The sequence below is a fragment of the Branchiostoma floridae genome, chromosome 6, assembly GCF_000003815.2.
Source record: "Branchiostoma floridae strain S238N-H82 chromosome 6, Bfl_VNyyK, whole genome shotgun sequence".
NCBI lineage: Eukaryota > Metazoa > Chordata > Leptocardii > Amphioxiformes > Branchiostomatidae > Branchiostoma > Branchiostoma floridae.
The window spans coordinates 17,045,137-17,056,934 of record NC_049984.1 but is presented as its reverse complement, the minus strand read 5'-3'; the positions used below and the strand labels follow the sequence as shown (position 1 = coordinate 17,056,934).

Here is an 11,798-nt window from a genome sequence, read left to right as displayed (position 1 = left end):
TTTCACTTAAAAATACATCCTTATTATCACTCTAAAACACAGAACTTGAAATGGTTAGAATGTGAACACTATGAGTGGCAAACCAAAGAGATTTGTTTCTAGATATTTTTGTGGGTTATTGTTCTTTGCACTAGGGAAGAGCTAGCAAATTAAACCTGTATACACTTTTTGTGGATCCATCTGTGGAAGCTTTTCAATACATCTTGGAAGTTTTTCTTTTATCGTATTCATATTTCTACGCAATAAAGCTGCGTCATGCCAGCGGTATGGAAGAGAAGCAAGTGTGGAATGTTGACTACTGTGCAAAAATAAAGTGCGTAGATTATTTCAGTCAAGTATCAGCCAACTACGGACATATTGCTAGAACAAACAACCCCAAATTTATGCCATAATGCTTTTCAACATTCATGACACCAGCGAGATATTGCAAATAGAATCATGACACTGAATATTTATATTAAAAAATTAAATGACAGGAAATCTATGCCCTGCATACTATCTCTAACTCTAAGACTACAGAAGCTTGCTAGCAGGCTAACTTTACCTCATATCACCTCTGTCTTGTTGCTTATTCATTCTGTTTCCTTGAAACAAATAAAGATGTCATGTAAAAATCCATGACAGTATCACTTTTGAAAGGGCAGAATCCTGAAGGCGGAAAGGTCGTGGAAAGCCATTTCACGCAATCCTCGTTCATACTTCAAAAGTGACAACATGTCAGTGGATATCTACTGAATTGTCTGTCATGCACTGGCTCATGAATTCTACCGCTCACCACTGGTTTTTCTGCAATGATAAACAATCACCCCTCTGCTCTGAAATGACAAGCAAAGTCCAGCAAAGTGTGCTTCTCATAGAGTTCTTACGACTACAAATCTGTGGAAAAAAGTTGCAGAGCACACCTAAAATATTACTAGGGCCATATCTATGTTGTGTCGATGTAAGCTAAAACTGAAAATATCAAACATTGTGCTGCTTTCGTTTTTCCTTCAGATGAAAAATCCCAAACTAGGTTACATGTAAGGTCTTTCTTGGCTTTTTGGAGACACTGCATGTTTTAAACTTTGCAATGTTAGGAAACTATTTGAGGACAACTTGTGTTATTGGGGAGAATGGGCAGACATATGCAACAGCCATCCACACATAAAGTCTATCACAACGCCACATGTCTAACTTTATGCCATTCCTATCCACTAACTTCTACATGTACCGGTTTATGGAAAAAATAACTTGACTGCCCTTCTTAGCTATGCAGTTCAAGGTAATACTGCAACGTTATAATACAGCATTTAGTCTCCTAATATTACTAAATGTGACAGGTAAAGAGGAGGAAATATCACAGAAAGGTAGTTGAGCATAAAAGGGCAAAAGGTTTTGAATACTTTTCAATGATTTCAGCCATTAAAAAGTGTTTAATTTTAGCCAATTTTAGACCATAAGAGAGGCTGATAAAATTTGGGGAAACTAGTTGTGTCTTGCATTTCAAAGTCTTGCTGTGTCACCTTTCATGTGTCAATAAAAGTGACATGTTTCAATCTTGAAGTGACATCTTGAAGTGACATGTTCATTTCTGTTAAGCCATTTCTTTAACCTTCCAACCAATCAATAAATTTTTTTTTAATTTTTGAAAATCTTCGCAAATTCAAAATGGCCAGTGATGCATCTTCTTGTCTAGTTGTGTTGATCCTCTACAGGTGGTATATATATAATATATATAAACATGTACACGTCAGGGACAGCACAGGTGGTGAGTTACAAGTCTTCATTCTCTTCATTTTCCTCCGCCGGCACGTAGTTCCCCCTCCTGTTCACGGGAAGGCGCGGCCTCGCCTCGTCCTGCCACTCACGGAATGCAAAGTACCCTCCGGCCACGAACGCCAGCAGGGACAAGAAACCAAAGCCCTGTGAGGAAGAGAAAGAACATGATAATGACAGTTTGTGGGATTAGTCTCACATGTATGTACCTTTACAAAATTCCACACTCCTTCTACATCTTCACCCATCAATTCTGACCGTAAAAAATTACTGAATTAGCAAACTTTTACTTTACTGATGTAATCCACTAAAACTAATGCGCCACAAGTTTGAAATACATTGTTGAAGGCAACCAAAAATGTTTTGTTGCAACCCCCCATCACCCACCACCCCCACCCCGAAAAATTTCTCCTTGGCCCTACCCTAAAAAAGTTTTCCTCCCTCATATACGACTGGCCCTTCATCTCCACAAAATATCACACAGAATATCATCCAAAAGCCAAATTCACTTTCGCTATGTGAAACCAAAATGACTCATGTTACCATGAGTACCAAGGCAGATCAATTTTTCAAAGTGACATTGACCTCTAAACTCCTACCAGTGAAAAGGAATGAAAGACTTGTGAATATCATGGTGCTTTAGTTACAGAATGCTTGAAAATATTCTTCAGCTTCTACCAAAACAAATTGAAATCTTCACTGTAGATATGTATTGAGCAAATTCAAGCTTTTAGCTAATGACAGGCAGAGTTGAAAATGATGGTGGTCAAGTACAAGAGATGGTTAGTTCTAGATATGGGAAGTGCTGTGAGCATGGAGTGAAAAGTGTAGCAGTTGTTCTGTAGCTATTCATTAGCAAGAAGAGTTCTGGTACACAGAAAATAGAAACAGAGTGGAATGGGATGGGATGGAGGTAAAATTGTGGGTATTCATTCTCCAGCAGTGTTCCATGATGGGAATGGAAGGAAAAATATGGGAATACACATGTACAGTTATCTGGTTGTATTTTCAACATTTAAAACCTGCATCCCTGGATGAGTGTTAACCTTTACAGCAAATACATCCTTAGCAAGTACACATGTACTGCTAAGGAGTTGTACATTTGTAATTTCCTTCTCCATCAAGGATATGCTTTCGGGTGCATGTAATTGACTGTCTGTCTATCTGCATGTGTTTGTGAACAGCAAGTCATGGATGGATATTTGTGATATTTGTTATGTTAGAAGGTTCTGGCAAAATGGAACAATAACATTTTGGGCCAACTAGCTGCTTTTCTTGGTACTGCAGTAGGACTACCAGTTTTGATCTCGTGTTCCAGACATGCTATGCTCATGATTCTGGGGTAGTAGATAGTTCTGATTTGTAATACATGTAGAAGTAGATATAATGGATTACCACAGTGAAATAGAGGCAGCAATTTTTAGTCTAACTTTTTATCTGCCACTGACTGAAACCTCTGAACCTTTACCGGCTTAAATACTAATTCTGGATAATCTTGGGACAGAGACAAAAAAGTCATGAAATGAACAGAAAAATCGCCATTGCACTTTTCAGATTTCATTTCGTATGCTGCATACTGTTCACCTGCTATTGATTGTTGAAACACATTGATATTCCACAGGCAGGTCTTCTGTAACGTGACCTGTATTTCTGGGCAGGTCAGTCTGCTCTGATTGTCTGCATAACCGATTATTGCCGAGCACAAATGTGCAGAAACATGTGCAGAAACAAGACAAACTGTGCACATTTCATTGTCGTTTCATTTTTTAAAAGGACAGCTTGAATAAGAGAAATAACCATTATGTTTTGCTTCATTTTTGTACTGACCATGTTGTAATATATGCATACACAGCTGCTGTGATTTTTACCTCAATGAAAACAGGAGGTATTGTTTGGGTGTGTCTGTGTTGTGTGTGCATCTGTCTGTCTGTATGTTTCTTCACATTTGTAGTCAGCAACAACTTAACCACTTGATGGACTGTGATGATGTGGGTGGGTCCTGGTAAGACGGAGGTCAAAGTTAATTTTGGGTCCCCTGGTAGCTACCTTGGTACTGCAGCAGAACTTCCATTTCCTGTATCTTTTGACCCGGGCCTTCTATTTTTATGGCAGATACTTTTTGATGTCGGGAACAAGTGGTATTGTCTTAGGAAACCTAGTCGCTTGTTTTGTTTTTCGCATGACATGTCTCAGACAACACAGGTACTCTATCTCACATAAAAAAACATATGGTACTCTGGCAAACAGACTTATCAGGTCTGTCTTGAGACGATACTCACCACTGCACCACCGCCCGCCCCGTCATTAACATTAGCTGCTAGAACACTGGAGGCAATCAGATACGCCAGCACACACACTATACATGTGATCAGCTCCTGCAACAAGATGGTAGCACTGATTATAGGCAGTTCTTCGTTATTTCACTACAGATATGCCAGCACACACACTATCAGGGCTCGAAATACTTTTTTCCTGCATACCTGCACTGGTGCAGGTAACACTGAAAATTACCTGCACCAGACAAATTTTACCTGCACCACTCTGAATTTATGGAGTATGGACAGGGCTCGAAATACCACATGCATATGCAAGTTTGTGCAAGTAAAATTGGTGTGGTGCAAGTAAGTTTAGACCAAACTTGCACCAGTGCAAGTTACTTTTGTCCTCTAATACCTGACATTAGAAAAAGCTTACACACACCAAGAATATTGTCTGTCATTGAAAGGTAAAAGAAAATAACACTGAATAAATAAAAGCCTAAATTTGTTATTTGTAAATTTGGTTAGACATCCAGGTAAACTATTTTTTAAAACAAATCCATCTCTACAATAAATGATTCCTATGGTGCTGTCTTACCTTGATTTGCATATGAGTTACATTTGCATACTAATTAGTGACTGGTTTTTCCAGTTATATGTATTGTATTGAGTTGTTCTACCACTTCATTCTGGAGATGCTTAAGAATAGTTACTGTGATGGATGTCACTCGAAGAGTCCAGAAGAAATCTATGGATCTTATCGAGTTGTAGACATTGAATTGTCTTTAATTGAGCCTAAATTCACAGTTTTTATGAAACAGTTTGTACAATTTCAAACCAAAAATAAAATACGCTACGGAAAAACAAATATCCAAACATGTGGTCTTTATGTATCCCCATTTACTCACGTACATTTGCAAATTTTCAGAAGAGGAGATAAGGGGTTAACAGTTCACTATTTTGGGTTGTGCAAGTAAGTTTCTTTTGGTGCAAGTTACCTTTGGCTTAACTTGCACAGGTGCAAGTTGACTGAAAAGTGTATTTCGAGCCCGGATGGATCATACTAAAATTGTTCAGGAACCTTTGCTTTTTTTTTCTTCTATACTTTATAGGTGGTAACAGTCAATGCAGCTGATAATAATCCACATACACCTACATCATATGACATTTATGTATAAAACCCAGTACATGGACCAGTGCAGGTTAGGTGCAGGTAGACACCAGAAATACCTGCACAGCTCCAATTTTACCTGCACTAACCTGCATATGCAGGTGGTATTTTGAGCCCTAACTATACATGTGATCAGCCCCTGAAACAAGATGGTAGAACTGATTATAGGCAATTCTTCAGTTACTTTACTACAGATACGCCAGCCCACACACTATACATGTGATCAGCTCCTGAAACAAGATGGTAGTACTGATTACTGGCAACGCTTCTGTTATTTTACTACAGATATGCTAGCGCACACACTATTTATGTGATGAGCTCCTTGCAGCATTGATTGTCACCAGTTCATATTGTCTTTTTTACTACAGATATGCCAGCACACACTTTAAACATGTGATCAGTGCCTGTAACAAGATGGCTGTAGTGATAACATGCACATCCTTGTACTCTAAATGCATTAAAGTTTGTGGTGATTACATTTCATGGTAAAGGACGAAATAGAGTGTTCATTAAGTTCACACTAGCGATGAATCTCAAGCTGCTATAGCAATGGAAACACTGGCGCCTTGACGGACAGCCAGCCGGAAACCTTTTACTAGTAACTCGGACATGGTGCGACAGATATCATCCTACAACACATCATAGTGCTGTACAATGTATAGCATAAACGTGTAGCATAGTATTGTAGTATCCATTATTTGATTACACTGCTATTGGGTTGGCGCATAGAGACAAGGGAATAGGCGGCAGAAGACAGAACAAAAATTTTTGTGGTTTTGAGTTTGCGGTGCATAAGGCACTGCAAAAACTGCAAACTTATAAACACTGCCAAACTTAAAATGCATTTACCAGTATATTATACAAAAACCTATGTGAGATGTACAACAGGAAAGATCGAAGGGGAGGAGATTGTAGGAAGATTCCTGTGCCAACTTTTTTTCACAAATATGCCAGAATGTAAAACATATAATCTCTCAGCTCCAGGGAGAAGATGGCAACACTTGATACATTACACATTTACAGCAACCTTTAACTTCAGTGATACAAGATCAAAAGTAAAAATTCTGACAAGCACTCAACCTGAAATACAAAATGCTTCAGCTCACTACTTGCAAAACTTCAGGCAATGATAATCACTTTGAAGTTGATGCGAAAGTGAACACGGGTCTCTGTTCTGCTATCAAACAAACATAAAATTTGTTCTGCTATATTGTCACAAAGATTACGACATTTGATAATGCAATTCCTGATATAAAAGACATTTTTATTTTTAGGAATCTCCTTATAACTTCCCCTCCTCAGACGTGATAACTTCCCCTCCTAAGGAAATAAAGATACAGGAGATTCTGAAAGTAAAATTTATTATGTCCTACGGGCAACAGAAAGGACATTCCGGGAAATCTTCTCGTGCGTGTAATTTCAGATTCATCAAATGGGTCCAGCCTTTGGCTTTTTACTCAGCAGGTATGTGTGAAATGGAAAGATGAGACGATAGAGGGGCACTCTGTTCAGTTATATAACTCCTCAGATGCATACTAATAGCCCAGGTACAGGAATATGAGATAAGATATTCAGTACGTGCATGAACACTCCCAAACAGCATTGGCATCATTTAACAACAGATAATCTTCAAGTAGGGATCTGGTTGGGGGACTATTAGCGGCTGGCTCCATACCTGCCACTACTAGCCCCCAGACCGAAACCTCTGCTTGTAGAATAACAATAGTTGCTTTTCTGGGGGGAAGCCTTGGAAACGTAAAAATAATCATTAAATCTTGTCAATGAAGGCTAGACATCCAGGTAATAAGATGTGGCAAAATGCAGTTACTCATTGACAAGCAACTGGATTTGATTCTGGAAATGGTCAGACAGCAAGGATATATAAAAACTCTCTCCAACAAGATTTCTCCAGTATCACTGACGAAAGACACCAGATGGCTGTCTAAAAAAGCATTACCTTTTCCAAAATCATATCCAATTGCTTGAGTAACTGCTTTTTGGCAAATCATTATTCATCATTTTCCATAATGATGTTATCCATATATCTTAAAGTGGTTTTGCCAATGCAATGCACTGTAAATGTTGACATTTCTGTGGTTGTTATAAAGCAGTTTTGTCATATACAGTAATTACTAAATTTTCACCGTGGCTTAATTTTTTGCAGTTTTTGCAGTAAGCTCTTCACTGCAAACTTAAGCCACCGTCTTCTACCTGCCTACTCCCTTGTTTGATTCACAAACTTTAAACTATCGCAAACATTCCATCTATTCTTCTACTGTGAAATTTAATCCCCAGAGGAATCTACGGTGAGAGAAGAAAAACTTCTAGTCATGAGCAAAAGTTATAATATAGCCACTACTTACTGTGAGGGGCCAGTGGACTATGGTGACTTTTTGGTAGGCCGTGGTGGCCATGCAGAGGAAAATGACAAGAACCACCAGGAAGGAGGTGATGGTGACAAACTCGAAGAACCTGAAGGCGCCCTGACCACACCCGAAACTGCAACTCGCCGCCTCCGCAACTATGAACGCTACAAGGGCTAGTACCTGTGAAGAAAAAAGAAGAATGATGTATATAATTTATTATGAGAAGTTTTCAATCATTTGATTCAATTCATACCCGAAGCAATGGACAGAAAAAAAGGAAAATGATTTCAATATTCTTTCCTACTTTCAATCAGAAAATGCAATGTCTTACCATGACATATGACCATGACATATACATGTAACTGTAAGTTATTGGTTAGCATGTCTATAACTTATTGGCTTATCACGTACAGTTATGATAGATATACAGAACGCAATTAACTGACAAAACTCAAAGAGAGGGAGAGAATCCCTTGCAAATTTCCCCTTGGTCTGAAGGTTTTAGCTTTTTACATACTCATTTACTTTGATAAATTCATCAGCACAGAGTTGGTAAGAATTGTTCCAGTCTTCCAGCTATATGTCTAGCCTGGCATGTTGCCCACTGTTCTATTAGACTTCATCCATTAAAATGTTTGTGGATTTCAAGTTTCATCAAAGGAATGACAATAGACTGATCATGAAGCCCTACGAAGAAGAAGCAAGCAGAGTTTGACAATTTGAATTAAAGCTTTCAAACCCACAAAAATGTGACTTTACACATGTTTTGCCTTACTTCCTCAAGTATACTAAGATCCATTCTCCTAACAAGGCTATTTGTATAAGAACAGCCAGAATGTGATAATTTGCTGTTTGTTGGGTCAAACAGTGAGATTTTACAGTGACAATTCCATTTCCCCGCTAAATGGAATAGCCGTGGGGCAGCGTGCCAGACGAGACATATTCCACATTAGCCCATTACAGAAATGGGGGCAGCCTAATCTCATTCATTTCTGGTCACATATTGATCTGCCTGACAGGGAAGTCTTCCATCTGTATTCAGAGGTGACTCTCTGGCCACATCTCGGACACACTGTGGCACTGAGAATCCTGTTGGCAACAGCGTTACAGTGTACAATGACTTCATTTGGTGGGGATTAGCGGAGGGTACCGTTACAAAACCGTTTTTTTTCTAGTAGGACTGATCCGGAAAAACTGGACCTGAAAAAAATCAGTGGACCGAATTTTGGACCGGATAGAAAATTATCAGATTATACCGGCAGGCGTTCAGGTGTTTGGGGGTTTACCGGGCCAAGAAGCAACAAGAGCAAAGTAGAGGAGAGTCAATATTCTTTTTTTACCAAGTTTCTACAGTCAAACATGGACTATATTACTAGTAGTTGTGATGCAAACAGATTCCTTTGTAGCAAAATGGACCACTGTTTTCACTATCACCCATTCACAACTTTTCACAGGCAATCAGGTCCAGGTTCAGATCAGGCCAGACCTGATCCTCTGGACCTGAACTGTACCTGTCCCTTTATGTTTGCATCATCTACAAGCAGAGGTTCAGTTCCAGCTGGGTTTTTATCAGGCTTTCAAATCTTGGCATCTTTGCAACAGTGTTCTATGATGTATAATGCTACATGTATATGCCCTTCCCAACTAATGATGCATTAGTTTGAAAGCAATTGATTTCTTTCAGACTTTCTGACAACTTTTGTCATGTTCAGCGAACATTGTGGGAAAAAAGTACACAACTTTAAAGTCCTAAAGGTAAACAATCTAAGGGCACATGGCTGCCATTGTTGGCTAGGTGTTGAACAGGACAACTGACACCTGCACAAAGGTACAGTTGACAGTGGAACAACAATGACCTCCTTATGTCGGGGTGTTGGACTTGAGCCAAACCATTAGAGTTTCTTGTATCAACAGCCCAGGTCAGGTTAACACAGACAAGAACGGCTTCAAGCTGTTGGGAGATAACAAAATTATACTGTAGACCTGTACTACATCTATACTATATAACAAGCCACTAGGGTGGACAACAACATATTCTCTATCTATGATTTAACATCTGTACCGTCTCATTATTACATACCCACATACCAAATATCAAGACAATACTGTAGACCTGTACAACATCTACACTATAGAACAAGCCACTAGGGTGGACAACATCTTATTATTTTAACATCTTATTATCTACTCTATAATTTGACATCTGTACAGTATCATTATTACGTACCCACACACCAAATATCAAGACAATTTATCCAGCATTCTTGAGTTATTGTGTTGACACACATACGCACGCATGCACGCACAAACACACACATGCGCACACACACACACAAACACACACACACAAATACTTCCAAAAACATAACATTCTTTGCAAAGGCCGCAGCATGTAGCAATATATTTATACTGAAACAACATTGACATGGAATACAAGAATCTTAGTTGGTAAGGCAAAAAGGAAAAGCGTGTAAACGTAAAAACACCATGAAAAGTCAAGTGGTAAAGGCCATGTGACACCAAAGGTGATACAAAAGTTAGTTCAAGTGCAAGGCCTTCTTTCTGGGCTATTCTTTGAGCAGACTGTATTTCAAAACTTTTTATGGCATTCAGCTCCTCAATTTAAAATGCTGACAGTTGAAAACTGAAAAGAAAATGTTATAATCTTTCCTCCTCACATCTGCTTGGAGACTTCATGTCTCCCACCAAAAAAATGCTGCAGTACCAAGGTCTACCAACAGGAGGCCTAAATTTAACATAAACCAACAATATATCCCTATCTACCCACCTACCAAAATCCGGCGCATCCATTACAAGGTTCTTGAAATATCATATGGACCAGAAACAGTACCCCCAAAACAATACCTCCATCTTCATGGATGTAACAATGTTTTGGTTGCTTGCTTGGTTGGTTTTGACAAGTTGACAGACATGTTTAGTCTTCCACCTCCTGCCAAGCGTGTAATTGACTTGTGCCACCTGGTCACAGTAGGACAGTTATAAATTCATGATGACATCACTTTCACAATAGGGGAGGCCCACATAAGATTATACATAATTGTTATCTTTTCTTACAATATATAACAAGTATTACAGTATAGTAAATTAAGTAATCCATCTTTCCTTTCAAATAATTAAGGTCATAACCCGGAACTTAATACAAACCTGTTACTTGTTAGGAATCTAACTTCATCATAAAAGGTATAAGAATTAAAATTGCATACAAAGAACATAGTACTTGACTGTAACATCTATTATCATAATACCGGTACGTTTACGACGATTTCTCTAGCCATACTGATTTGACAAATTGTCAACGCATCATTTTCTCCAGTTACATGTTGCTGTTATAGGTTACCCTTGCCACTTCTTCTGTGTAACTTTTCTGCCACTCTTGTCCTGCTAAAAGCGTAATATTGTAATTGTAACACGCCGCGGAATTACACGGCGAACGGGCGCTTGGTTGGGAGGGGGTACAAAATACCGGTAGGAAGAAACACGGCACAATTAACTGCCGCTATGTACATTTATACATCCTCTGATGTTCCTTCCTTTTCTGTCAGTAAATGCATAAAACATAAACCTGCATGAGCATACAAAATGTCATGAGAAAACGGACGTATACTGTCAAGAATTTTCATTTAACTTCTGTCCGTCACAACCGCTATGACGTAACACTTCACTGCTAGCGTAGATATAAAAATGGCGGGAAAATGGCTGCGTACGTTCAATTTTGCCCATTCAGTCGTAGATCCAGGCTATCATGCAACGGTTCTTCACACTTTTACATGAGTTGTAGGTCACCAACAGAAATTCAAGATTGTTGTTGAATCATGTTCGTCTTGTGCCGTGAGCATGTGTAATTATGATCTATATAAATTTGGCAATGAATGTGACAGTGTGTTCGTCCCACGACGAGCTGCCTACCCCGAAATTTAAAAAAAAAGTATACTGAAAACTTTTGGCCTTGTTGTCTTCGAATGCGTTGTTATCGATGCTTTGTAAATGGTGTATTGGACACCTAGATGTCTGAAGTGTGCACAGCTCAGAAATAACTATTGTTGCATGTGTAGATCTCTTTAAGTTCCAGTATTTTTAATCTACCGGTATAAGTCTTACTACCGGTATTATGCCAATGCATGTTACAAGAAGCCTTTGTCAGTGCAATTTTGTAAGACTAATTTGCAAAAATTTATATACATCAATAGAGCACAGAAAGGTTCTGGGTAATGTTGTTCAATCATTGAG

The 11,798-nt window shown here is 38.8% G+C and overlaps 1 protein-coding gene across 1 annotated transcript in view; it reads right to left on the bottom strand.

Moving 5' to 3' along the window:
- Positions 1-11,798, bottom strand: part of LOC118417000 (CKLF-like MARVEL transmembrane domain-containing protein 4) — a 16,762-nt gene continuing 4,964 nt past the window's right edge. The window contains exons 2-4 of the mRNA XM_035822319.1: positions 7,548-7,730; positions 4,035-4,130; positions 1-1,902 (exon numbers count right to left, since the gene is read on the bottom strand). Of these exons, the coding sequence (XP_035678212.1) occupies positions 1,753-1,902; positions 4,035-4,130; positions 7,548-7,730 (429 nt within the window). The 3' untranslated portion in view covers positions 1-1,752. The remainder of the gene's footprint in view (positions 1,903-4,034; positions 4,131-7,547; positions 7,731-11,798) is intronic.